The 26631-nt window shown below is 51.8% G+C and overlaps 9 protein-coding genes across 9 annotated transcripts; 5 read left to right on the top strand and 4 right to left on the bottom strand.

The window, feature by feature from the left end:
* Window positions 1–99: 99 nt before the first annotated feature.
* On the top strand, window positions 100–2735 carry CCT6 (chaperonin-containing T-complex subunit CCT6; the record flags this gene model as incomplete). The annotated part of the gene is made up of 11 exons (XM_076631329.1): window positions 100–139; window positions 202–282; window positions 412–506; window positions 591–678; window positions 741–1278; window positions 1392–1664; window positions 1763–1926; window positions 2031–2302; window positions 2371–2438; window positions 2518–2568; window positions 2648–2735. 11 exons carry the CDS (start codon window positions 100–102, stop codon window positions 2733–2735), a joined length of 1758 nt encoding a protein of 585 aa, XP_076488633.1.
* A 1696-nt stretch (window positions 2736–4431) lies between these two features.
* Window positions 4432–5608, bottom strand: RPL25 (60S ribosomal protein uL23 RPL25; the record flags this gene model as incomplete). The annotated part of the gene is made up of 5 exons (XM_076631328.1): window positions 4432–4446; window positions 4516–4828; window positions 5168–5244; window positions 5370–5401; window positions 5593–5608. The coding sequence occupies 5 exons, from the start codon at window positions 5606–5608 to the stop codon at window positions 4432–4434; spliced, it is 453 nt and encodes a 150-aa protein (XP_076488632.1).
* Window positions 5609–6004: 396 nt separating this feature from the next.
* Window positions 6005–10342, bottom strand: JCM6883_007199 (uncharacterized protein; the record flags this gene model as incomplete). The annotated part of the gene is made up of 23 exons (XM_076631327.1): window positions 6005–6299; window positions 6359–6521; window positions 6581–6611; window positions 6674–6806; window positions 6884–6921; window positions 6986–7071; window positions 7143–7212; window positions 7274–7387; window positions 7456–7516; window positions 7573–7656; window positions 7720–7798; window positions 7942–8029; window positions 8089–8250; window positions 8311–8421; window positions 8489–8548; window positions 8607–8684; window positions 8739–8854; window positions 8913–9044; window positions 9118–9194; window positions 9255–9290; window positions 9360–9466; window positions 9528–9922; window positions 9988–10342. 23 exons carry the CDS (start codon window positions 10340–10342, stop codon window positions 6005–6007), a joined length of 2871 nt encoding a protein of 956 aa, XP_076488631.1.
* Window positions 10343–11238: 896 nt separating this feature from the next.
* On the top strand, window positions 11239–12906 carry JCM6883_007198 (Zn(II)2Cys6 transcription factor domain-containing protein; the record flags this gene model as incomplete). Its single annotated transcript, XM_076631326.1, has 4 exons — window positions 11239–11568; window positions 11627–11654; window positions 11725–11809; window positions 11877–12906. 4 exons carry the CDS (start codon window positions 11239–11241, stop codon window positions 12904–12906), a joined length of 1473 nt encoding a protein of 490 aa, XP_076488630.1.
* Window positions 12907–13193: 287 nt separating this feature from the next.
* On the bottom strand, window positions 13194–14299 carry JCM6883_007197 (Zn(II)2Cys6 transcription factor domain-containing protein; the record flags this gene model as incomplete). Its single annotated transcript, XM_076631325.1, has 3 exons — window positions 13194–13881; window positions 13953–14044; window positions 14111–14299. The coding sequence occupies 3 exons, from the start codon at window positions 14297–14299 to the stop codon at window positions 13194–13196; spliced, it is 969 nt and encodes a 322-aa protein (XP_076488629.1).
* Window positions 14300–15008: 709 nt separating this feature from the next.
* JCM6883_007196 (uncharacterized protein) lies at window positions 15009–15806 on the top strand (the record flags this gene model as incomplete). Its single annotated transcript, XM_076631324.1, has 1 exon — window positions 15009–15806. The coding sequence occupies one exon, from the start codon at window positions 15009–15011 to the stop codon at window positions 15804–15806; it is 798 nt and encodes a 265-aa protein (XP_076488628.1).
* Window positions 15807–16377: 571 nt separating this feature from the next.
* On the bottom strand, window positions 16378–17820 carry JCM6883_007195 (peroxin-13 family protein; the record flags this gene model as incomplete). Its single annotated transcript, XM_076631323.1, has 3 exons — window positions 16378–17451; window positions 17510–17556; window positions 17652–17820. 3 exons carry the CDS (start codon window positions 17818–17820, stop codon window positions 16378–16380), a joined length of 1290 nt encoding a protein of 429 aa, XP_076488627.1.
* A 160-nt stretch (window positions 17821–17980) lies between these two features.
* TDA10 (putative ATP-dependent kinase) lies at window positions 17981–19143 on the top strand (the record flags this gene model as incomplete). The annotated part of the gene is made up of 4 exons (XM_076631322.1): window positions 17981–18116; window positions 18187–18788; window positions 18864–18937; window positions 19005–19143. The coding sequence occupies 4 exons, from the start codon at window positions 17981–17983 to the stop codon at window positions 19141–19143; spliced, it is 951 nt and encodes a 316-aa protein (XP_076488626.1).
* A 1342-nt stretch (window positions 19144–20485) lies between these two features.
* On the top strand, window positions 20486–26341 carry JCM6883_007193 (uncharacterized protein; the record flags this gene model as incomplete). The annotated part of the gene is made up of 9 exons (XM_076631321.1): window positions 20486–23677; window positions 23736–24071; window positions 24142–24378; window positions 24442–24711; window positions 24779–24913; window positions 24981–25635; window positions 25706–25797; window positions 25863–26018; window positions 26093–26341. 9 exons carry the CDS (start codon window positions 20486–20488, stop codon window positions 26339–26341), a joined length of 5322 nt encoding a protein of 1773 aa, XP_076488625.1.
* Window positions 26342–26631: the final 290 nt, after the last annotated feature.

Raw genomic sequence — 26631 nt, 5'->3', positions numbered from 1 at the left:
AAAGTAGAGGAGAAGAGGAGGAGGATTACTTGCAATTCAATTTCGTGTAATCCAGAGAAGCTTGCTTGCTCTCTCTCTCTATTCATTCATCAACCCAACATGTATGACCTCCCTTACTCTACTGCACGATCTAGAGCGAGTTACTGACTACCTATGCGCGTGTCAATAGGTCTGCGATTGAACTGTTGAATCCGAGAGCAGAACAAGTTCGAAGGCAACAAGCTTTCTCCCTCAACGTCACTGGAGCGACCGGTCTAGCTCAAGTTGTCAAATCCAACCTCGGTAAGCTCTCACTTGCGACTCTCACTCGCTAGAAGGGTAGAGGGGGGAAGGGGAGAACGTGTCGAGAATTGATCAACTAATCTCTCATCTCCCATCTCTCGTTTGTTTCTTGGTGTGCACGATTGGTAGGACCGAGAGGTACGCTCAAGATGTTGGTAGATGGAGCTGGACAACTCAAGATGACGAAAGATGGGAAAGTTTTATTATCGGAAATGCAAATCCAAGTCAGTGCTCTCTCTCCTCTCTCCTCTCCTCTACCCGGTCTCCTTGTGATCCTTGTGACTGACTTCAATGCGTCGTGGATGTAGAACCCTACGGCAGCTTTGATCGCGAGGACTGCAGTAGCTCAAGACGAAATGACTGGAGATGGAACCACTTCTGTCGTTCTTCTCGTCGGTACGATCCCTTTCTCCCCTCCCTCTCTCTTTCTCCACTCACACTTTCTCCTGAACATGTAGGTGAACTTCTCTCTCAATCGCTCCGCTACACCTCCGAAGGAGTCCACCCTCGAGTCCTCGCCGACGGTGTAGAAGTCGCCAAAAACGCTCTCACTTCCTTCCTCGATTCCTACAAAGTTCCCTTCTCGGCCGGCGCCTCCCCGAACCATGAGACCCTCGTAAATGTCGCTTATACGTCATTGGCGACGAAAGTTCATAAAACTCTTGCGAAATCTTTGAGTCAATCAATCGTTGATGCTGTATTGGCTATTCGACAACCCCTTACTCCCTCAACCTCAACCACAACAACCGAACCGAAACCTTCTCCCTCATCGTCGTCGGAGGTTCCCGAGAAGAAGGAGGAGGAGGAGGAGCAAGAGTTTGAACCGATTGATTTACACATGGTCGAATTGATGAAGATGCAACATTTAACCGATACCGATACTAGATTAGTTAAAGGATTGGTACTCGATCATGGACCTAGACATCCAGATATGCCGAAAAGATTGGAGAATTGTTTCATTTTGACACTCAATGTTTCGTTGGAGTATGAGAAAACGTGAGTTCTCACCCTCTTCCCTCTCCTTTTTCTTCTCTCGCCGGGAAATGAGAATCCGACTCATTGATACCGATACTGATACTGACTTGACTCGTGACCTCGCCGACGTATAGGGAGATCAACTCTGGATTCTTCTATTCCTCTGCGGAACAACGAGAAAAACTCGTCGAATCCGAACGCAAATTCACCGATGCGAAAGTTCGTAAAATCATTGAACTCAAACAAGCCGTCTGTGATCAACAACTCGACAAAGAAGGGAATGCCGTTGGGGAGAAGATGAATTTCGTCGTGATTAATCAGAAAGGGATTGATCCGTTGAGTTTGGATATGTTGGCGAAACAAGGGATTATGGCGTTGAGGAGAGCTAAGAGGAGGAATATGGAGAGGTACATCATTCATTCACTTTCACTTCCTCTCTTTCCCTTCTTCCTCGTTCGAACGAAAGAGAGAATTCGAGCTGATGAGGAATGGTTTGAATGTTCAGGCTTCAATTAGTCTGTGGAGGAACTGCTCAAAACTCAGTAGACGATTTAGATCCCTCAGTCCTTGGTTACGCCGGATTGGTCTACGAACATACTCTAGGCGAAGAGAAGTTCACTTTCGTCGAAGAGGTTAAACAACCTAAATCAGTTACTCTCTTGATCAAAGGTACAGTCTCTCCTCCTCTTCCTTCTCAGTGTGACTAGCTGACTGACTCGTTTCATCTCCTACGCTCCCTCGCTCGCTCTCGCTTCACTCACTCGCGCTCGTAGGTCCCAACGCTCACACGATTTCCCAAATCTCCGACGCCGTCCGAGACGGTCTCCGCGCCGTCAAGAACGCTCTCGAAGACAAATGTCTCGTCCCCGGAGCCGGAGCGTTTGAAATTTCCGCCCACAAGTTCTTGACCGAAGAGACGAAGAAGTCTGCGAAGGGGAGAGCGAAATTGGGAGTTCAAGCGTTCGCGGATAGTTTGTTGGTCGTTCCGAAAACTTTGGCCGTCAATGCTGGATTGGATGTACAGGATTCGATCGTTGCATTACAGGTGAGTTTCGCGGACGCCCTACAACTTAGTCATGTCGAAACTGACTAAGAGTGTTCCAATTCTCACAGGATGAAGCTGCGGAAGGACACGTAGTAGGATTAGATCTAGCGACAGGTGAACCTCTAGATCCCGTAACGTACGTCTCTTACCTTTCTCGTCGTTTCTCCCTCATTTTCACTTCGTGCTGACCTCGTTCGTCTCGTTCTCGTGAACAGAGAAGGGATCTGGGACAATTACCGAGTCAAACGTCATATGATTCACTCTTCGTAAGCTCATTCCCTTCACTCTCTGCTGCGAGACCACTTCAGACTGACAAATCGAATTTGTGATTGATTGAATATTCAGGGCTGTCATCGCATCAAACTTGTTGATCACGGATGAAATGATGAGAGCTGGTAGATCGAGTCTGAAGAATGATCAAGGTCCTCAATAGAGCCCTGTGGACAATCATGGAGGAGGAGGAGAAAGTGGAGTAGGCAGCGGTTTTCGTTGTATACGTTTTCGTTTTTTTTCCCCTCTAGCTTGTATAGATCTAGCAAAAAAACGCAACCTTGTGAAAGGAAAAATTGTTACAATCACTCTATTTCATTGTGATGAGACGGTATTCACCTAGTTGATCGAGAGAATAGGAGGAACAGGATCGATCCGTTCGCAGAGGCTCCTTGAGGGCTCGCAGCTTTGGCCCCTGCTCGACGGCGAACATGTTCTCGCGGGGTACATCTCGAGACAATACCTTGCTTAGCCGAAGGAGCTCCTCCCGATCTAAGCGGGCTTGAAGCGATGAAATCCAGATGAGGAGAGATCCACGACGCGAGCTGGTTCGAACTGGCTGGTTCATCCCGACCCTCCGCACAAATGAGACGTTCTCGGCTCGAAGGCACCCTCGACACCGAGGGTTGGAGAGAGTCCAAACTGCTTACTCGCAACTTTCTTCCGCGACAAAACTGAGAAAAATTGATACGGGTTATTCCGTACGACACCTCACCCCCTTGACAGCAGCTTCCTGGGCAGACTACCGATTGATTCGGACGAAAGAAATAGCGGTTGTGTGACTGTCGAGGTTTCAACCAGCTCTAGCAGAGCGATTAACGTTGATCCTCGCGCTTTGTTCGCATTCGACTTTCTCGAGTTGTCTGTTGGAGTGAGTCTCTAGTAGGTTACGAGGTAGATCTCTCCCTCTCTAGTTTTCTTCTTCCGAGACTCCGGCTTAGAGTGAGTGGAGGAGCGCGGTGCACCTGAGGTCTCTCTTTCTCCTCAGGTTCTCACCGCTCTCTCTCTCTCGCTCTAGCTGCGAGAGTAACATTGTCTACGAGATCCCTAGTGCGATTGGGGACAGACGCCGGACCGCAACTACACATCGCAGCTGATCTGCTGAGGCTTGCGTAGCAGTTGGAAGCGTGCTCCTAGCTCAAGCGACAAAAACTCTCGTGGAGATTATCGTTTTACATCACGTTGGCTCGTTTGGCCATCAGCGCGGACATTGCCTCCAGGTCCGCATAAGGTGATCACCACGAGCTTGTTACCTCATCGGGAGATCGTGGGTTTTGCGAACTATACACGAGAGGAGCCTTTGCGGGATGACTTCGAGCTCAGACTGATTCAGAACTGCGAAGTGCGAAGTCGAAGGGCGATGTAGCTGGCGGAGTCATCGGTCGTGAGGAGCGCAGACCAGCAGCTTGAGGTGACTCTGCGCGATTAGGGTTCCGCTTGACGAAAGAAACTGTGCGATTCGTTGCCCTCATTTCGCAGAAGATGCGCTGCCCGATCGAACCGCAAGCCGCATTCTGCTCCGCTATGTCGCCTCCGCTGTTCCTGCCCCTCACTCGTGACTTGTACCCGTTCCTCGCCCAGCAGATGTCTCGAACCCGGTTCTCCTCTCCATCTTCTGATTTTCTTCAACCGTATTGACCGCTCCACCGTTCCACTTTCGACCTCTCCGATACCTCATCGAGGCAGCAACTCCTTGCGATACCACGTCAAACCGAGAAGAGTGTGAAGAGAGGGCCCAACTTTTCGAAATTCCATTTCTCCAAGCTGGAAAGGGAAAATCCAGTAGAATTCCCCCCCGTTTTACCCCAACCGACTACTTTTTATACCAGAGACCAGGACCAACAAGAGAGGGGAATTATTTAGATGAAACCAATCTATCGAAAACGAAACAACAAGGTCAGCGGGCGAAAGGGAGAAAGAAGCGAGGGATTGTATAGTTTTACCTTGTTGGCAACGTCCAAAGCATCGACATCAGCTTCCAATCGAACGAACGCCTTCTTCCTTCCATCGGGACGGATCAAAGTGTTGATCTTGGTCGCCTTTACGTCGTAAAGCTTCTTGACGGCGTCCTTGATTTGACGCTTGTTCGACTTGATGTCGACGATGAAGACAAGAGTGTTGTTCTCCTCAATCTTCTTCATGGCCGACTCGGTGTTCAAAGGGTGAACAATCGTGCGGTAGGCGTCCATGCGGGGGAGCGAAGCAACGGCCTTGCGTTGGTACATGGGCTTGCGGGAAAGAGCAAGGGTCTTGGGTCTGATTCATTGGTCGCGAGTTTGTGTCGTTCGTTCGTTTGTTCGAGAGTCGGGGAGAGATTCGAGCGAGTCGTAGGTAGAGAGGGAGAGAGAGGATGCGAATTGAGAAATGGGGAGGGGGAGGGAAGTCGTGAAGAGTCGATTCGAGTCGGGTTTCGATCAAGCGATGAAAGGGATTGTGTCGTACGTCGTAAGGGAGGGTCGTAGGATAGGGTAGGTCGTGAATTGGAGGCGAGTTATGCGGAAAGTAAATGCGATTAGTTACGTTTCGACCTCATTTCGCGGGATGGAACTCCCGTTTCTTCCGCACAACTTTCACAGTAATAGAGAGGGAGCTCACCGGTGGAAGGTGACCGAGGTGCGGACCTTGGACAACTTGGTCGAGGAGGTGCCCTTGAGAGCAGCCTTCTTGGCCGCCTGTAATTCATCCCGTTTCGTCAGTTTCCACTACCCATAACTGTCTATCCTTCCTCCCAATCCATTTCTGTACGTAGAGACGGGAGAGAGGTTGAGATTGTTGAGGAGAATGAATTGAAGCTAACCTTGGCCTTGACATCTTGCGGCTTCGCTGCGGCTGAAAGGTTGAACATTCCGGTTCGAAGAGGGTGCAACAGTCGACAATCAGGCAGAGGTACGAGGTCGGAGAGAGTTGAGGGGGGTTTTTCGATGAGAGGTGAAAAAAGATCAAGAGGAGAGAGAGACAAGGAGACCTGGTCAGCGCTACTCTGGACCGGTACGCTCGTTAGATAGAGATGGGGACAATACCTTTTCCGGTCGACATGGCTGGGTACTGGGCAGACGGCGAGAACGGGAAAACGAACCTCACTCACTGCGTCTCGACTTCTCTCTATCGGACTTCTATTTCTCGCAAATATCCCTCTCCTCTGACCGTTTCCATCTATAGTCAAACTGCGAAGTTACCTGTTCATCCCGCTGGGAAAAATCTCGAGATAACTCTGTTGCAAATCCGCTGGATACTCCCTTCGCTGGCTCAGCATCTGCTAGTACGGATCCATTGCTCACCTTGTGCAGCCCATTCTCACTCTGTGACGACACACGATCTAAAGCCTCAGAAGTCTGACGTTATGAGACAGAAAAGCACCTCTGTTCATTTTCGTTCGTTTCGCAACTTCTGCAAAAACGCTCATTCCGCGGAGCCACCCCCGTCGATTCCACTTCAGCTCAACATCTCCATCAACCTCGCTTTGATCTCCTCGACATCGCACCCATCTCTCCCACTCTCCATCTCGTCCAAATCCCATTCGATGAATCGTCTCGCCAATTCCTCCAACGCTTCTCCTTCTCGCTCACTCTCCTCCTCTTCTCCGTCTGAATCACATAAGATTGACTCGATGTCGACACGAGATAAAGCTTCAGTGACGAAATTTGCTCGTTCGACGATTCGAGATGGGATGTCGAAGAGTTTTGCGCAAGCGGCCGCGTGGGAAGATCTCATCAACCCGGGTGCGAGACTATGACGTTCAAGTGTTAGTAGTGTCCGAGATCCTGCGCGGGAGGAGGTAGAGCGTACCGATAGAGATAGGTCAGAGTTTCGACATTCTTTGACGAAACGAGAGACGAATTCGAGCTCGACGAGGTGAAGGCGGAAGGGGAAGTCGCGTCGTGGATGAGGACTTCCATGTGAGCGAGATGTATGGGGAGTTGGCTCGAAAGGAGACCATTCGCGAACACAGCTAGAGATCGAGGAGAAGGCGTGAGTTCGATCGTTTCTTCTCTGCGACTCGGAACTCACCTTGGAAGTGCGTGGCTACAGCGACTCGAGGCTAGAGACGCACACAAAAGAATGTCAGCAGCGTACGTTGACAGCATTAGAGCGCGAACTGACAGTGTTTCCACCGAGTTGTAGAAGAGTTTGAATCACTCCGGAGAACAATCCAGCTCCATCGTTCGAATCGGTCCCTTTGCCAAACTCGTCGATAATCAGAAGAGAGCGAGGAGTAGCGTTGCGAAGCATATACCTGCAAGAGTGAGTAAGGATGAAGGTCAGAGAGATCGATGAAGAGCGAGAGAGAGAAAATTAACAGGCGAGACTGACGAGATTTGTTGCAGGTCGATCATGAACGCAGAAGATCCCTGTGGCAAGATGTATAGTTAGCGGAGAGTTGGGGGCGAGTTGGCTGAAGGGGAGAGAACTCACTCGAGTGATGGATTCTTTCGTCGAAACTCGAGTCATGATTCGATCCGTCAACCCCATGAGCGCTTGATCAGCTGGAACGAACGATCCTACTCAACTCACTATATTCGTCAGCTCAATCCCCTCCTAGTCGTTGACAACAGAGAGCAGAGCTGCTCACCGATGTGAGCGAGATAAGTGATTAACGCGATTTGTTTCAGGTAAACACTCTTTCCACTCATGTTGGCGCCCTGCTCAAGAGACTCGACTCGTTAGTCTCGCCAAATCTGCTCAGACTTGGAGAGGACTTACAGCTACGACGATCATGCTCTTCTCGTCGCTCCTTTCCTGAAATCGCTCGTCAGCGTTCTCTTCTCCCTCTTCTTCGTTGACTCCATCCTTCGGATCGATACCTCGACCTCCGACCTATCAATGGGAGGGACGCTGTGTCAGGAAGGGTGATCGACATGCGAGAAGGAGAGAGAAGACGGCACGAGTGAAGTATCGTTCTTGACGAATTCGTTCGTGCACAATTCAGCGAGAGGGTGTCGACCGCTGAATACCGAACGAGCTCAGCATGTTTGAAGATAAGAGAGAAGCTAGTGACTAACCCTTGAATCTTGATCACTGGTTCTCGAGTCATTCGAGGTCGGTTCCAATCGTTGTCTCGAGCTGCTTCGGCGAATGCAAGGAGACTGAAAGCGACGGATCCCTTCAGTGTGATCGGATATAGTACACTGAGTGAAGGCAGAGCTCACCAATCGAATTCTGCGAGAACTTCAGTCGTCGCTTTGACGGAACCTTCGATTGATTCGACTTGTTCGAGTAAAGCTTGAACTGTGGCGAGGTTGACACGAGATCAGAGTTGTCAAGATAGAAAAGAGTGGAAGAGCATACTGATTTCGATCTCTTTGTCTATCACGGAGCCGAGTCGTCAGTCTCTCGCTCATTCGCACTCCCGTCATCTGGTGAGGACTTACCAGAAACGAGACTTTGGAGGTCTCCGAGATGGCGATCGAGGTCACGGCATTGATCATTCTTGTAGTAACCCGAGTTCTCACTTTCGAACTATTCGAATCGAGAGTGTCGGTTCTCTGACTCCCAAGGGAAGGAGATAGCAGACTCACCTGAAAGTCGAACGTAGCACCGAGTGACTCTTCGAGAGCTTCAGAAGGGACTCGAGGTTGCGTGCGAACGAGGTAACCGAGTTGAGGGAAGTAGACGAAAGAAATCTCGTCGACAAAGAACCTCGAGGGGAGACGTCGACCAAAGTCTGCAGCAATCTCCGACTACTCATCTTACGATCAATGAGGGTGTCCTCGGCGAGAGACAGAATATGATAAACTCACAAGCAATGAAGGAAGACCTTCGAGTTGACGACGCAATTCATCGAGAGTTGAATCAATTCCAGGTCGAACGCAGACTCTCCCTTTCTGAAGTGTCGAAGTATCCCAGTCAATCTAGAAAGATGTATCGTAGATCATCAGTCGCTGGACAGGAGGGGAGAGTTGTGAGGCGAAAACTTACGACTTGATTCATCGTTTGACCAATGTCGCGGAAACCTCGACTATCGAGAGCGTCTTGTAGCTGTGTGTCGCTGCACTGATCAGTCAAGATACTGAGCGAGAGAATGCAATGGATTCACTCGATCAACGATTCGAACTTTGCGAGAGCGAGTGAGAGTGAGAGCGGCATCGTGAAGCATGATTGAGAAGCAGAGAACCTGTTGTGAAGAGACTATAAGCAGTGATCCAAAGAACAAGGCAAGATCACTGACAGAGTAGAGGGAGGTCCATTCTCGAAGTTTGCCTCGACCTGAGAGGAGGAGGAACAAACTCTTGTTTGCGTTCTTGATCGACTTGAGGTGAGATCTCATGGCATCCGCGACGGCGACTGAAAGGAGTCATCAGGAGTCAGCTCTGCAACCATGCACAGGGCAAGAGGGACTGACCATTCTCGGGTCGAAGGAGACAAGCGACAGTTTCATGTCGTTCTTCAATGACTTTGAGCTCGAGAGAAGGTCGAATGAGCCACTGACGCATCAAAGTGCGACCGAGAGGGGAGCGGGTCGAGTCGAGGATGTCTGTGGGGCGAGCGGGAGATCTAGGTCAACAATTTGCAGCAGAGCTGACCTGAGAAGCCCATCGACGACTCACTTAAGATCGATAAACCTTCTTTGCCTCGAGTCGCGTGCATGGAGGCGTGAGCTTCTTGTTGAAATATTTGCAACGAGCTGATAGTTCGAGTCGATTAGCCGGGGTTTGAGCGAGAAGAGCAAGAAAAGGTAACGAACCTGAGAGCATCAGAGTTGATCTGCATGACTTTGTCGCTGTTCACGATGACGAAAGAGGTGAGAACCAACAACTGAGTGCATTGAAGAGAGGAGAATTGCACGAACAGCTTCATGAGTTTGAGACCAGAAACGCTGAATCGATCCGCCTCGAGATCGCCTTCATTCGTTCGTGATCTCTTGATGGAAGTGACGAGGGCTCCGGCACATCCGAGCTACGCAAGAGAACAGACATGGGTGAGGTCTCAACGATGTGAAGAGTCAGGGAGAGCTCACGGTGAGAGGACTCTTCTCGAGTCCGTTGATGAATGATTCCAATCGGAGTTCCCTGTTCCTCCTCAATGCATCACCTTCTACTTCCTGTTCATGTTGTCCGGGTTCATCTTCCACCTCGTTCTTGATCGAGTACCAAGCTCCCTCTCGGATCTCGAGTCGAGACAAAACGTGACGACCTTGACCAGCGTAGAAGTCACGAGCAGGACGAATCTCGAGTCTAGTAGGAGGACCAGAGGAGAGTACGGAAGTTGAGGAAGCAGAAGCCGTAGCCGAGGAAGAGGCGGAGCAAGAGACAGCGGAAGGCAAACTTGAGAGCGTCGATTCGAGAAACGAGAAAAAGTTCGAATCGGCGCTCGAAGAAGTCAACACAGTCGAAGGTAAGAGTTGACCGAGTACTACACTCGATTCGTCAGGTGAGCTCGTCTGCGAGAGGAGTAGGGAAAGAAAGAGCAAGACGCACCCAAGTTTGCGAGGTCAAACTCAGTCGAATCAAGTTGATCTTCGAGGAAGTAGATCGTGTTGTCATTCGAGTCGTAATAAGCACATCCTAGCCTTCCTCGAAGGGCTGTAATAGCTAGAGTGATCCCCTCGAACTCGATCTCCTCTTCTTCTCCTTCTTCCTCTGATCCTGCAATCTTGTTGACTCCTGATCCTGACTGCGTACTGTACTCTGATTGTTGTACGACCTTGTCGGATCCCCAGCGAACTCTGTGAGGGTTTCCAGAAATGAAGTTGACTGAACTTGTTTTCGAGGGTCTGGACGAGTTACTGGAGACAGAGCGAGATCGAGGAGTAGCCGAGTGACGTCTGGACATCTCACAATGTTGCTCAGAGTGGCTAAGGTCGAAGGCGAGGTGAGAATCGGAAAGCAAAACACGAAACTCCTGTCTCTCCTCTGTTCTTCTCACTCCAACCTCGCGGCTAGCTTCGACCTGACCTGCTCTGAGCCACAGTACTCCCGTTAATGGCTGCGTCGAGTGCGAGATCACCTATTCGATGATGTACACTCTCTACGCAATCTCGTTCTCCTCCGAACCCCGAGGCTTCTGGCCCTCGCATTCAGACAGTTACACAGATCGCACGACGTACGAGAACGAACAACGCATTCCAACATAGAGGGTAGCTCCAGCGCCTCGGTTGGCGATGTCAGATTCTCTCATTCGTGAGCCATTTCTACTTCCCTCTTACCTCTCTTTCGAGCCTTCTTCCGAGCTGACCCTTGCTTCTTCAGGCAGTAGCCCTCGTACTCTCCGTCGTCTCTGTATCAACAAGCCCTCAAGTATCTCGAGGCGTCGAGATGACGAAGAGTTGAAGATGCTGTCTTCTTCGCCGTCTTTCCCTCATATCGGCTGTTTCAAGGCGATTTGTTCACTCGTCGACCGAGTCCGTGTCCGAAATTACCGACGTCGCATCGTCTCTGAGCTCTTCGCTATGTGAGTCTTCCGTCGCGCGAGATCGTCGAATTTTCTGAACTGACTTTTCGATTTCTTTCGACTGCTCGTCCTGGCTCCATCCGCATGCAGCACTGAGGACGATTTATCGACTATAGTCGTGCGATCGTCTTCATGACTTGCGAAACCGAGGGGAGCCCTCTCCGCGCTTCCGCGGACTCGAGCAAGAGCCCCTTCTTTGTCTCGACTGACCTCAGCCTCTTCTGCTCTTCTTCCTGCTCCTCACTTCAACCTCTCCGCAACATCATCTCGCTGTGTCAATGTCATCAAGCCCTCCTCAAGCAGGAGACTCTGACTACGTCGACAAAGAGGTCCGTCCTCCAATCCCCTCGGCCCCAGTCTCTCTCGCAGCAAGATTCCGAACCCTCTGTCGAACTTCCCTCTCTCCTTCTCCCTCTCCCGAGGACCCGTCAGTCACGAGGATACCGTCACCTCCTCCTCCTCCTCCTTCTCCCGTCTCTCGACTCGCCGGTTATCGTCCTCTCGGTTCTCGTCCTCTCGTCTCCCGACCTCCAGTCAAAAACATTGTGGCTCGAGACAGACCGTCGAGGGTCAGATCCTGCGATCAATGTCGATTCAGCAAGCAAAAGGTGAGCGGCACGATCTTCAGTTTTGTGGAACATGAACTGACTTCTTCCTCGACGACAGTGTGATCGTGACTTGCCTTGCGGGTCTTGTGAGCTCAATTTTCTCGTTCTTCCCACTATCCTCGTCCCGAACCGCGCTCATTCTCTCTCACCGTACAGGCAACTTTCGAAAGATCGAGTGCACTTGGACCCAAGCGGGAGCAGCTCCATCCGACGCACCGGGACTGCCGACTGTGCCGATCAGGTGAGTCTCCTAGTGTCGGCCTCTTTCCTCAGCATAGCAAAAACTGACTCGCCTCCTTCGCTTTCAGCCGATTTGATCGACTCCGAGCGAATCTGGCTGAGATCAGACGACTCAAAACTCAAGCGGAAGCTCTCTCTCGAGTGCTGCATTTGACTTCTGCCGAATTTGAAGCCTTCGAAGCCGAAGCGAGGCGTTTGGTCGAAAGGGGACAAGGAAACGAACCGTCGCAATCTCGTTCGCAACTTGGTCAGAAACGATCTCGAGATGTCACGGAGCCTGACTACGGATATTCGAACAAGATCCCACGTCGTTTGAACGAAGGCTTCGCTTTCAATCGGGTTCCCCCTCCGACCTCTTCTTCGCATCAACGACCTGTTAGTCAACATCTCCCGCCTTTCGTCACAGCCTCGATATCAAGTGGACCCTCTATTCAACAACAGTACTATCGAGCTCTCCCGAATCGTCCCAACTTCGCGCCAAATCGACCCAGCTTGTCTCGTCTTCAAACCGACTCTCCTTCGACCGCATTCCCAGCTTATGGCCACCCGTCGAATCTTCACCTTCCTCCTCTTTCCTCTTCGTCTTCTTCCTCGTCGTCTTCAAGAGGATGTCTCCCACCGATTTCAGGACTCGTTTACTCTCTCCCTGTTCCGCAACACCTTTCCTCCGTCGCTCGTCCTTCTCCTCCCTTCACCACGTATCGAGTCGATCCACGTACTCACGCGGCGTCTCGTCCCATTGCTCCTCTCCCTGCTCGCACTCGACCTCCCCCTCGCGACTCATCCTCGATTCCTCCTTCCTCTCTTTATCCTCCAGTCTTCCCTCCACCACGTCCCGCTCGCGTCAACCGCCACGAACGAAACTACCCTCCCTTTGTAGTTCCCTTATCGACCCAACCATTCACTCTCAGCATTGATACTTCGAATCGTCCTGTCTCGATTCATCGTCGTGCGAGTGCTCCTCCACGTGTACAGACTCTCGGTAGCTCATCGACTTTCAGCGGGAGTAGACAAGGTGTCGGTCGCAGGAGGGAAGAAGGAGGATCAGGTGAAAGACAGGATCGAGGCGGCAGAGACGGAGCAGCTCAGAGAAGATGAAAAAGATCGAGAACGCTGGCGAATCTGGGAATCAGCCCATGGAAAACGGCGTCGCAAAATCAGAAGGTCGAGAGGAGAGACAAAGACAAATCGAGGATTGAGCAGGAGAAGATAGCGGAAAGGACGTCTGAACAATGATCGATTTTGGTGAATGAGTCTCGTGCAAAAGCCAATTCTGATTCCAAAGTGTCTCGACCTGCGAGAAGAGAGAACGTGATATTGCGAGTGCGAGACGAAGAGATATTTGCGAGTTGAACAGACCAAAGTAACGACGGGAAAGAGTGAGATTAGAAGAAATTGGGAACAGACGACATCGAGTTTGAATATGCTCCTTCATTGCCGGAATTCGTTTGCGTCGATGCGTAAGAGGTAAGGAAGTCACGGGGACCGTCTAATGGATGAGGCAGATGGGAAGAGACGGGGATGTCGCTTGAAGGTTTCTCGACGAAATGAGAGAATTGAGTCGTCGAGTTGGGGAGAACAGTAGACGCAGCGGGCATTGGAGGTGGAAGATGTTCGCGAGGGACAGGGAAAGCGGAGGAGTTGGCGCGAGGTGGAAGAGGAGGTTGTTTAGGCAGAGGGAGAGCTCGTTGAGGCCAAGTTTCAGCTCGAGCGTGAGGCATCCATTCAGGGAGACTCGTCACGGGGCGTGAAGAGTGTTGCGGTGGAATTGAAGATGTGAACGAGTTGAAGTTGTGGTTCGAATGCGAGGGAGGGGTAGGGAGAGGTTGGTCCTTCGAAGTCGTTTCGTTCATTGACGCGAAGTAGTCTCGGATCGGATCGTATTCGGCGATCGTAGAGGCGGGAGGGATAGGGCAGAAATGGTGAGAAGGGGGCGTAGGAAGTGACATGGTCGTTTCTGCTTCTCGTTCAGCGAGAATCGCCTCCAACTGACGAACGATTTTCTGCAATCGAGCGATTTCTTTCTTGTTCTCGACAACCGAAATTGGGGCTGATTTTGCGACCATGTCCTCACTATCGCGTCAAGATTGTCAGTGAGCTCAAAGGCCGAGAAGAGAATGCGAGAGGAGGAGAGAGAGACTGACACAGAAACTGAAGTCCAAATGCATTCTTGACCTCGTTCAGTACAACTCGCACAAGGTACCGTTCTACTACACTTGGATTTGCGTCTTCGACACTGCCATCGAGACCAGAGCTGTGAGAACGAAAAAGGACAAGGAGAGAGTGGGTTGGTTCGACTCACCCCTTCACAACTGAGATGACGAGGACCTGAGTTCCCGTTGTTTCTCGGGATATGTACTTTCGTGGGCCTAGAAGATCGCGAGGGACCGTGGCGAGGAGGTCGACTCGGTGGAGGAGGAGGCATATTGGAAGGAGCGGCTTTGGCTGATTCTGTTTGCTGAGCGGAAGTTGCTTGGGGTGGATGTGACATCGATCTTGACGCGTCGAGGTATCTAATGCTGGTGAGAGATTGCAGAGTCTCTCGCTTGATCTCGAGTTGACAGGCGAACGTTGACCAAGAACGTTTACCGCGCGGACGCTCGGATGCGCGAGGACGTTCGTAGCCCTGCTTCGTGCATAACCTCCTAGCACAGTCCTCGTTGCTCGTGATCAGGAGGGAGACGAGTGGTCCTGAGCTCAATGGACGAGAAGCACGAGCTGCGTTTCTTCTCCCTCGCTTGTTCCCACGTCTCGACAGAGCAGCCTACATCCCGCCTCGAGAGCTATAGATAGCAATCTACCGCACACCCGCTAAGCAGTCGAAGCGAGAGAGGGAGCGAGAGGAAAGGAAACGCACGACACTCAGGTACTCAAGCCCCGAAACTTCCGTTGAGCGGGACTCGGTCCTTTCCTACATATCGCGAGGTAGGTGTTATCCTCATTGCCGAAGAGCACACTCCCACTGCACCCTCCTCGTGAGCTCTTCCTTCAACCTTTCCCCCTCTCCCGCGCGCTCGTATCGGCGTTTCCTGACGTTCCGACCGGCGGAGCGGATAGCTGAGGAGTGTCTTCGACCTAGTTGGTGTGCAGGAAACGGGCAGCAGGAGCGAGTGAGGAGAAAGAGGGGGAAAGAGATCAAACCCTTCTTCTCTCTCCCATCCACAAGGAGCAGCGACTGTCCGCATTAGACGACGCTCCAGATGGACTCGAGCACAACAGACCCTGTTACCCTCGCCTACCTCGATCGACTCCCCCTCCTCTTCTCTCCTCTTCCTCCTCCCTTCTCCTCCTCTGCCTCTCACTCTATCGCCTCTCGACGACCTACCGGACTCGGCTCGAACGACCTCACGACTAGGTGTCACACCTGTCGAGCTGAAGTGATTGGCGGAATCAATGGATCATATTGGACGGACAGGGGAGAATTGTGGCTGAGATGCGAACGATGTGGATGGGCTACGAGGAGGAAAGAGGACAAAGAAGCAGTGAGAGGAGGACGAGAGTTCGAGTCAGTCAAGAAGAGGAGGAAAGAACGAGAGAGGAGCAGGAAAGAAGCGAATTCTCATCCGACTCAATTTCGCGCGACTACGACTAGCAGGACGCAAGACAAGTCGCAGAACGACAATAGACCGTCCAAAGTGAAATCAGAGTCTCCTTTACCGACTGCTCGACTCGCATCGACGCCCGCCTCGACGTTGCCTCATTCCCTTTCTCGCAATCCCTCTTCTGTCGCTGCAGTAGCTACGACAAACCTGACAACAGTTTCACTACCTGATGCGCCTTCTCACCCTGTCTCAGCCCCGTCGCCTTCGGTCTCGACTTCCGCCCAAATCCTCGATTCGAAACTCGCCGCACCTTCAGCGAAGAAACGGAAACGGTCGAAACAACCGAATGGACTCGCAGAGTTACTCGCAAAGAAGAAGAAGGATGAAGGAGGAGCCGGAGGGTCTTCAGGAAATGGAGGAGGGCTCGGATTGCAGGATTTCTTGCAAGGGTTGTAGAAGAAGAGGAGGAGGATCGCTCAAACGGAAGAAGTCGCACTTCTCCCGCTCGTAAAGATTGGAGCCGAATGCGGTACCTCGTAGACGAAGATCGAAATACTACCGAGTACGTTCCAGTCTGTTCTCCCGGCTTCTTCGTCTGCCGCTGACTCAGTCGCTCTTTCGACAGTTGAGCTCACCTCGGCGGAATGATGCCCCGCAGAACACGCAACCACGAGTTCGAAGCTCGACTCTTCCCTGAGTCGCACCCTCCAATTTGAAGCGCCACGACGAAACCCTACCGAGACTATTGCCGACCCGTAATTCTCGATGGGAACACACGATCTCTGCCCTTTGCCGAGCCACGAAAGTTTCGTTGTCACCTGACTTTTACCTCTCTGTTGCATAGTCTGCTTCGAATCTATATGTAGCACTCTGCAAATTGATCTGGAACTTCGGTTTCCGATTCCCCGCTTGCCAAAAGCCCAATTGTGCACGTAACCCGGGGTATGATGACAGCAAATAAAGACAGAACAAGGTGGGATGTAGGGTACAAAGAACAAGATGAAGAATGTCGTCAAACAGAACGACATTATTTCGTTTTCTCCTCCTCTACCTTCTTTCCTCCCATTCCGGGAATCTCTCCGAGCCAGTTTCCAGGAACCCATCCGACTTTGCCGTCTCGTTTCCTGCCCATCCACCAACCCATCTTTTCCCGTTCTTCCTTCGTCGATAAAACAGCAATAATCTCGTCTTTCTCAAATGTCAACTCCTTCTCTGCTGATTCGGGAGGGGGAGTGTAAGAGTGGAGGGCTCTCATGAAGAGTAGTTGTGAAGGATCGAGAGGAGTGGCGGGCATAGCGGGCTGAGGAGGAAGTGGTCGACCGAATTGATCGAATTGAGGTTGTTGAGGGTTCGAACTCTGAGTCGCCGCGATTCGAGCAGCTTCTGCGGCCTGTCGCTCCGTTATGAGTCGTACGAGTCGGTTCATCAACCAAGGGAGACCGATCACGGTGAGGAGGAATACGAAGAGGGGTTTCTTCGCGAGTTTCGGTTTCGCTCCTTGACCATTCGGTCCCGAGCTCGCTCCTCCTCCTCCTTCAAACGCCTTGAACTCGGCGGAAGATATCGTCGATGGAGGTGTCCCACCCGTCAACCGGTACAGCATCCCCTTGATCCATCTCACCAAAGCGAAAATGCTCAGAACCTGACCCAAATAATTCCTCAAATGACCAAACTGTTCCGCGACTCCGATCATCGCAAAGAAGCTCGAATGGGTCGCCATGAACGTACTTTCAAGCATTTGGGCGAATCCTCCAAAGGCTCCAACGATCGCTTGTATCATCTGAAAAGTCGCTGCCGTACCGTGTTCCATTCGTTGCGAGAGGGATAATTCTTCGGGCGATCCGGGTAAGGGTGGATATCCTCCTCCGAGTCCGCCCATCCCGTATCCACCTCCTCCGAACGAGTTCATCCCTCCGTAGCCTCCCATTCCGTAACCTCCTCCCATCGATCCATAACCTCCCATCGAGCCATAACCGCCGTACCCGCCACCATACGATCCCAGTCCACCGTAGGATCCCATTCCTCCGTAACCGGTTGCTCCGTACCGATTGTAAGCGCTCGAAGCGTAAGGGGAAGTTGCCGCAGAAGCGTAAGGTGATAACTGAGCGCGAGGAGTCAGATGAGCTATCACAAGGTGTTGTAGGATAGTAAGAACTCACTGCTGAAGTCGCTCCGTACATCCCAGGCGGTGTTGTTGCGAGAGGAGCTGTCCGAGATGAAACCATTTTGCGCGTCAGTTTCATCATCTCTCCTCCCTCGCGACCTTTGCGGACTAGTGTAGAGAGTATGCGAGGGACTCACTTGTCGTAGTCATGGTAGCAGGTCGATCTGGTAAGGCCGGAACGGAGGAGGTCGAAGTAGCCGGAGAAGATGATGAAGAATTAGAAGTCGAACTCGAAGTTGTGAGGGTCGATGCTGCAGCGGTAGGAGCTTGTGATCGTTCCCAGGGTTTCGGAGGCGAAGGTGCCATCTCTACGTAACGATCGGATTGAGGTGAGGAGGAAAACGCTCGTCCGCCTTCACCTTTTCCCTTCTCCCCTCTCTCCCCCACTCGGCTTGTTCCCTTCCTCTTCCCTCTCCTACTCTCCATTTGTACACTGTGTATGCTCCTACGGCCGACGATAAGAGCTATGTCATCCTTCACGAACCGTACGACTCTCGAAATCACGACAGATTTCATCCTCTCTTCCCTCGAGCAACGGGCCTCCTCGAACGGCGTCAAGCAGACCGCTTTAGTGATAGGTATCCAAGGTCCCCAAGGGTCAGGTGCGTTCGTCTCCGCATTGTCTCCCGACAGAGAGCTGTCGCTAACTCTCTTTCTCTCTGGATTTCGCAGGCAAATCTTACTTGGCGCAACAACTCGAAACATCTCCCAAACTATCCCACTTACGAATCGCGAACCTCTCCCTCGACGACCTGTACCTCCCCCATTCCCGTCTCGTCGAATTGGCCAGCTCGAACCCTTCAAACGAATTACTGAGTGGACGAGGTCAAGCGGGCACTCACGATTTGCCTCTGGGAGTCGAAGTACTCTCCAAGTTACGAGAACGTCGAGAAGTCAAGATTCCGAGGTTCGAGAAGAGTTTACATGGAGGAGAAGGAGATAGGTTACCTGAATCAAAGTGGCCGACTGTGAAAGGAGGAGAGGTCGACCTCGTCCTATTCGAGGGGTGGATGTTGGGCTTCAAGTCGATCCCCGTCAAGGAGGATCTGTCAAAGGTGTACGAACAGGCGAAAGCGGAGCCGAAGAGTCGGGAAGTGAAAGAATTGCTCGGAGGAATCGATTACGACGAACCTTTCATCTTGAGGTCCAAGTTGAACGACCTCGAGAAACTGAACGAAGAGCTCAAGGAGTACGAGAGGCTGTGGGAGCTGGTGGATGGATGGGTCGAGTTGAGACCGGAAAGGTTGGGTTACGTTTGGCAATGGAGGTTGGAGGTGAGCCCCTACTGCTATATTGTCTATATCTCTTCATTGCTGACGCGCGGAACTATCATCATTCGCTTCGAGTAGCAAGAGCACACTATGAAAGCAAAGAATGGTGGAATCGGAATGACCGACGAACAAGTGAAAACTTTCATATCTCGGTGCGTCTCTCTTCGGTCCGGTTCTGTTCTCCTCTAACCTGTAGAGCTGACAGATGATCTCGCTCAGGTACATGCCTGGTTACGAGCTGTTCTCGTCAGTCTCGAAAATCCCGAAAGGAAACGAGTCGAAGAAACACGGTTCACTGCTTACGGTAGAAATCGGGAAACAACGTCAAGTCGTCAACGTCGAAGAGGCTACGTGTTGAGGCCCCGTCGGAAAGAGTCAACTTAGACGAGGAGGCATGTTGAGCATGGATGAAAGAGCTGGCATTGAAGGTTTTCCCTTTTCTCTCGATGAAATGAAAGATCTTCGCGACGCTCGTGTTGATTTGACCCCTGTTCATACAAACACGTGCTTGGAAACTTTCCCACGTCGTCCTGCAGTCTCGTTCATTGATCGAGCTCGTCGATTTGGATCTTCGATTCACCGAACTTTGAATTCTGCGCGTCAACGCCCTTTCCATCCCGCTGCAGCTGAAGTGGACACTGTCGACCGGACGACACACGAAGTATGTAAAGCATGAGCGTCAAATGCAACCGTGAGCGGGAAAAGGAAACGAGTCTCGTTCGAGAAGCTGGAGAAGAGCGGATCAACTTTTCTGCGAAATTCGAAGTGTCGAATTTGAGAAGTACCGCGTCATTTTGCGGCCCTTTCCCCGGAATAGATCTAGAACTCGTCGAAAAGGGTCGACCTCTCGACCGTCGACGACTCGAAAGTCCAACTTCGTCCTCACAGAACTTCGACAACCTACTTCACATCGCCACCAGTGATCACCAGTAATCACCATCGTCACTCGAGACTCAACAAGCACGACTCCGACGAACCCGACAACTCGAAACGACTCTTGGACAACTCATCGATTCGGACTTTGAAATCTACGAAAAGATTCGGTCAGAGGTTACAGGATACCTCGTAGAAGGCTTGTACGTACGATCAATAGGTAAGCTTCCTGTTCGTCGCTCTGTGGTGGATTAGGGACAGCCGTGAAGGAGGAATCAAATCGAGTTGCCGAGCTAGTAGGGAGAGACTAGACGCGTTCGAGGATGAAGGGTCGTTCGACAGTAGGAAAGGACGGCATAGGGAGTGTGTTGCAGTTGGGGAGAAGAGGAAGCTTCCATCTCACGACCACTCTCCATCAGTGTTCTGTCCTGCGACTTGCAGGATTCAAACTCAATTGCAGATCCCTCTCCTCTCTCTCAACTTCATTCAACCGCGGGCACCCTGCCACTGTAACACCTCTCACAGATCGTTAATGGTGTCTGCTTATACTGACTCCGGTCCCTTCGCTCTCCCCTCCTCTCCTCGATTTCTTTCTCGAATCATGACGCCGACTCGCATTAACCCTTCCTCCACTCTTTCGAAATCCCTCTCTCGAAACAGGTTCGTCTCACAGTACAGCAGACCTTCGTCGAATCTTGGAAGGAAAAGGCGTCGGTCAAAAACGGGCAAGTCGAATGAACCAAGTTGCTCTAATTCGTCTCAATCTAACTTGTTCACTCTCCTCCGTCTCCCCAGGTTCTGCTCGACCTCTTCCTTGAAAGCACTCGATGACTCGGGCGGCAGCACCACCTTACCTACGAGCTCAATCTTCTCCAACTCTTCCGCCTCCTACCCCTTCTCCAACCTCTTCTACTTTCATCGGTGCAACTCTCCGACCGAAAACTCAACTTCTCAGTATCAATGCAGGACCGAGCGGGTCTGTCGGGTCGAGAATATTCCAAGAACAGTCGATTCCAGTTTTCGTCGTCGATGATCAAACTCTCGAAGTCATCGAATTGAATCAGGCCGCGAGAAAGTTGTTCGGTCTCGAAACAGCGACGTCGATTAGCTCATACGATGCAGGGAAGAACGAGAGAGAAATGATTAAGGAAGATCTGATGGGGAATTCGAACCAGGGATTCTTCGGGGAAGCTTGGATCCGAGCGAGTCGGCTCTTCAAGACGTGTGAAGGAAACGATGCACCATCGAGCGAGGATCGAGTCAGAGACGAGTTGCAGAGGTTGCACGATCTGTGTTCGGCGAGGCAGAAACGAGGAGTTTGGGGTCAAGGGGAAAAAACTTTGATGTGGAGAGAAGACAAAGAATGGGAAGTAGAAGTCGTCGTGAGGAAGTTCTTGGCGTACGATCCCACGACAATAGGAGGAGGAGGAGACGAACGAGACGGATCTTTCCCGACTTGGATCGACTCGAATTGGGACACAGCACCATCGACGACAACAACCTCGGCAGCTACCAGAGGAGATTGGTACGAAGTCACGCTACTCCGACCCTGGCAAGATCACATGGCTGCGATGCCTGCCGTTCGAGGTCCGTTGAAGACGGAAGACGTCCTCGAAAGAGTTCCTCACGTTCGATCCGAGCTCTCCGCCGCTTCCCTACCAAATCCTCACATCGCAGCTCCCGATGTCGATCCTTCGATATTACCGAACCTCGTACCTTCCTCATCTCACCTCAGTTCTACGAATTCCGCAGAGGTCCCCGATTCACCGATGCGAAGAAAAGATTCTTACTACTCTGATCGGACGCCGACTCTCGGAACGACGTACAATTCCGGCAACCTGTTCGGTAATACGTGGAGTCATAACGCGAGTCAGCGAAGTGCGTCAAGCTCGAGCAAAACAGCTTCGACCCCGGGAACTGGAGGAGGAACCGGAAGTTGGGAGTACGCGAAACCTTTCGGTTGGACCGTCACGGAAGAGCAAGAGACCTCGTGCGATGCCCCCCAATCGGATGCACTCCGCGAACCTCCCTCCAACTCGCAAGAATGTCAGAAAGCGGATCATCTCGCAATCAACGGACAAGATCATTTCGACCCTACAAACCCTTTCCCCCTCGGACAACCCCAGCAACATCCCTCTCTGCCTCCTGCAGCTCTCAACGCGGCAAACTCAAAGGCGAACTCGAACTGTGCCGATTCGAGCGAACCTCGATCTGATGGAACCGATGGAACGACGACGAGCTCGAGCTCGAGCGGACAAAGCATCATCTCATTCGACCAATCTGCGAAATCGAACTCGACGAAGGCGACTTCCATCGCCGGGACAGGCTCGAACAGTCGAGAGGTATCGCCGGGAGGGAATGAGAAACCCAAGACTTCTCCGACTGCAGCCGCCGCGCTTCGACCCGGAGGACCCACTCCGGTCTTGCCGACACGTCTTCAAGGTATGGGAATCTCGGTCTCGTCCGCCGGAATTCAACTGAGTCAATCAATTCCGATCGATTCTGCTCCTCGCTCGAAATCCGATTCTGCAACTCCCGTCACGACCTCCGAATCTCTGTCGACTCCTGTGTCTGTCCCTCTCTCGAGTCCATCTCTCACAACCCCAACGTCCACCAGCTCTCCTCTACCTTTCTCATCCGCTTCGACTCAGCCACCAACTATCTCTGCTCGACTATCTCGACCTCATCCCCTCTCGCTCTCTCGAACAAATCTCTCCGATTCCTCGAATGGCTCAAACTCTTCTCACGCCACCACCGCGTCGTTCCCCCTCGGTTCTCCTCGACCAACCGCTCTACCTCCTCTCCCTCCGAAATCTCCCAATTCGAAACCCGATCCTACTGCTCTCCTTCAATTCTCGGCTCTCGCAAACCTCCCAAAGACTGGAGTCATTATCTCGGATCCGGAAGTCGCGAGCGGTTATGTCAACGCACTCGCAAGGGAGATCCTGATGGGAGTTCCCGCCGTCGATTCCGCGACTCCCGATTCTCCCATGTCGGAGGATTTACCTGAAGAATGGTGGAATTTCGGTCATTGGTCGGTCGATGACGAACCGTGGTCGTCCGTTTCGGGAGCGTCTGGATCCGTCAACTCTTCGACCTCGGGTCCGTTCTTTTCGGGAGTCGCTTCGCCAGCCGCCGTCGATCGATCGAATCCGTTCGAAGCGAAGGATCTCATGTATTCGGCTATTATCGCTGCGGGAGAAGCTGTTGAAGTCGAAAAGGGTAGAGGAACAGCAGGAACTGGATTGAGGATCGGGAAACCCGTCGAGAGTAATCGGTTCAGGACGACAGTCGCAGGGATACTCGCGAGGAGTCTAGTCGGGAACGAGAAGAGGAAGGTAGCACTACGAGGGGAGAAGGCGCCGAGTCGAGGTTCACCAAACTTGAACCCTATCTCAAATCCTCAAACTTCGGGACTGAAATCGCCCGGAGGACAATCGAACGGTTCCGGTCAATCGGGTCAATCGGGTTCTGCTTCGAGTCGTACTTCGTCCTCGACTCAGATTCCAGCATTCATCGCCGCGGGAGGAGTCGGGGCTCAAGGTAGAAAACCCTACAAAGTCTTCGATCAATCTTTCTCTCAACGAGTGATCGACCCTTTCGAGCCCTTGATCGAAATGTGCGCTCGAAGAGGGGAACAAGCTCCGACGATGGACGAGGACGAGGAGGATGAGTACGATCGAGCGACGAACGGAATGATCGTAGGAATCGAAGTCGAAGTCTGGGAAGCAGCGGCCGATTCGAAGAGTGCCGCAGAACGATCAGACATGAAGACTGGCTCTTTCGTCACTTCGAACGTACCCGCGATGCAACTACGCAAGAAACGAGTCCGAAGGAGAATCATCGAAGTTTCCGCCGCTCCGCTGTTCGCCCCGTCTCGACAAGGTACGAAACAGCACCTCGGAGGAGTCCTCTTGTTACGCGACATCACAGACGATCAACGGAGACTCGGAATTCGAGAAGCTCCGACGCAGTTGAAGAAGAAGGGGAAAGGCTCTGGCGAAACTTACTTCAAACAGGTGAGTTCCCTCGTCTCGGTTCGCTTCCACACAGTCGTTGATCTTCTCTCTATACCAGATCCTCGACAACATGCCTCAGATGGTTTGGACGACAACTCCTCGCGGATCCCATTCTTACTTCAACAAGCTCTGGTACGAGTACACTGGACTCGAACCTGAACAATCTCTCGGTCTCGGTTGGCAGTCTCCTTTCCACGAGGACGACATGCCCGGAGCGATGAAGGCCTGGAGTCGATCACTCGAAACTGGAGAACCTTACTCGGTCGAGTACCGATGTAGAAGATTCGATGGCACTTGGAGGTGGATGCTCGGTCGAGCTCTGCCGTTCCGAGACGCCGATGGGAAGATTCAAGGTTGGTTCGGAACTTGTACCGATTTCGATGAGCTTTACAAGGTGAGTTTTCGTCCCGTCTGAAGTTGATCAGATTTCAGATTCTGATTCGTTCTCGCTCGTATTCGTGCAGATGCGAGAGCAACTTCGACGGACGCTTCAACAAAACGCCGCGGTTGTTCAAGGAGCGAGCTGTCTACTCCTCGCAATCGATCGGGAGGGAATCATCACGTACTTGCAAGGCGCGCAAAAAGCTTCTCTCCTCACCGAAGCCGGAATCACTGGAGAGGCAGAAGGTCACCACATCAGCGCGATCAAGCCTACCGAAGAGTTCATGGAGATTTACAGACGAGTAATCGACGGAGAAGCGGTAAGCTGTTTTTCCCCTCTCCCTCTGCCGGTCGGGACACTCACGATTATTCCACTTCTATAGGCTGATCGGACTCTTACCTGGATCACCTCGAAGAAAGGGTTATGCTTCCGCTGCCTCTTGACGCCTCTCACGGAAACTCGAGCCGACGATTCGCCTCCTCTCATCACTGGTTGTATCGTCGTCGCGCACGACATCACCGATCTCGTCACGACACAAACTCGACTCAAGCAGTCGTACGAAGAACGAGCGAAACTCCAAGCCTCCGAAACTGCCGCGACCGAAGCTTCTCGACTCAAATCCGAATTCCTCGCTCTCACTTCTCACGAACTTGTAAGCTGAGCCTCCTCTTCGAACATGTCGAGAAATGTTGCTGACTAGTACTTTTCCCTATCGTTAGCGTACTCCTATCGCTCACATGCTAGGTCTAAGCGAATTGCTCCTTTCTGAACCTCTTAGCGACTCTCAAAAGAGTCTCGCGGCGCAAATCTTGAGATCTGGAGACGTCTTGCTCGAGATGATCGGACAAGTTCTCGTAAATCTTCCATCGCCTAGTACCGTAGCGACGACGACGCTGACCAGTGTCGTATTCTTTCGATCAGGACATGGGCAAAGTAGAAGCGGGAAAACTCGATCTCGAAAGCCGACCTTTCAACCTCAATGACCTCTCTTCCGACGCTCGGTTGTTCTCGACAGCAGCTAGCAAGAAGGGTCTCGACTTTGTTGAAGAAATCGATCAGTTCTCGACTGAAGTGCTCGGCGACATGCCTCGACTCCGTCAAGTTTTGACCAACTTGCTTTCGAACGCCGTCAAATTCACGAAGAAGGGATCGATCACGCTTCGAATTCAGAAACTTTCGGAAGACGACAAATCGATCAAGGTTCGATGGGAAGTACAAGACACGGGAGTCGGAATCAAACGAGAAGCGATCTCGAGTCTCTTCAAACCTTTCCACCAGGCCGACGTTTCGACCTCTCGTCAATTCGGAGGAACCGGACTCGGGTTGAGTATCTCGAAGAACCTGATCGAGCTGATGGGAGGAAACATCTCGCTCACTTCGGATTACGGTGTCGGAACGAAAATGTCGGTCGAACTTCGATTGGAGAAAGCGTCCGACGATTCGCTCAGTCAAAGCTCCTCCAACGTACCGAAAGCGGTCCAGGATGTCTCGGACGTCATCAAAGAGAACACCTGGATCCTCGTCGTTGATGACAACGAACTCAATCGATCCATTATCGCTCGATTGCTCACGAAAAGTGAGTTTCTCCTGACTTCCTGTGAGTGAATCCCTCGAGCTGATCCGTTCTTATCTCTTTCGCTTTGCAGTGGGCTTCAACGTCGAATGTGCCGCGAACGGTTACGAAGCCCTCGACATGGTCTCGAACAAACGTTACGATCTCGTTTTAATGGATCACCAGGTAAGCATTCCCGCAGCTGATCTCCTCGTCGCGAGTGATGTGCTGACTTCTCCCGCTCCTGGTAGATGGACGGAATGGACGGTCTCGAAACGACGGTCAAGATGCGTCAATCTGAGAACGTCGACATTTCGGGTCTCAAGATCATCGCCCTCACCGCTTCCGCCCTCAAGGGAGATCAAGAAAAGTTTATCGCTAGTGGAGCCGATGGCTATCTGTCGAAAGTGAGCACCAAGCCTCCCTGGTTTCTTTCTCCTCGTCTGAACTTGTTGCTGATTGCTGTATCGCTGTCTTCCAGCCCGTTCGATCTGCTGTACTCGAAGCAACTATCCTCAAAGCTCTCGCGCCCAAAACTACGACGCGACAGTCGTCCTCGACCAACACACCGAACGAAGAAAGTGCCGCAAAGACTGGTTTCGATTTCGGCGGTGCCAGTAAAAACAAAATTTGGGATCCATCTCAACCTCCTCAGCACGTTGACGATCATCCCATCTCGGAACGTAGACGACCCTCGTACCCGTCTTACGGATCTGAAGCTGCACTCTAGTAGACTCTGTCTCGCACTGTACACGTACTCGTCGTCTCTCTCCTCCCTTGTTCACTCACTCCCTCTGAATGTCGTTTCTTCTGCCCACCACCACCGACTGTTGTAGCTATCACTCCTCTCGCTGTTTTTCTATCGCTCTCTCGTTTTCTCCTTCTTAAGGCATATGTCGCATAGTACACGGAACGTAATCTGTAAACTCTGATTCTCTCGTTTGACTCGCGTTTAAAGATTGTGACGGTCGCGTTGCGAGAGATTGAAACAGAGAGAACAAACCAAAGGGGAAGCAAACG

This window comes from Sporobolomyces salmoneus (assembly GCF_050403485.1).
Source record: "Sporobolomyces salmoneus JCM6883 DNA, S_salmoneus_JCM6883_v1_ctg16, whole genome shotgun sequence".
In the NCBI taxonomy this organism is placed as follows: domain Eukaryota; kingdom Fungi; phylum Basidiomycota; class Microbotryomycetes; order Sporidiobolales; family Sporidiobolaceae; genus Sporobolomyces; species Sporobolomyces salmoneus.
This window is presented reverse-complemented; position numbering and strand designations above follow the sequence as displayed.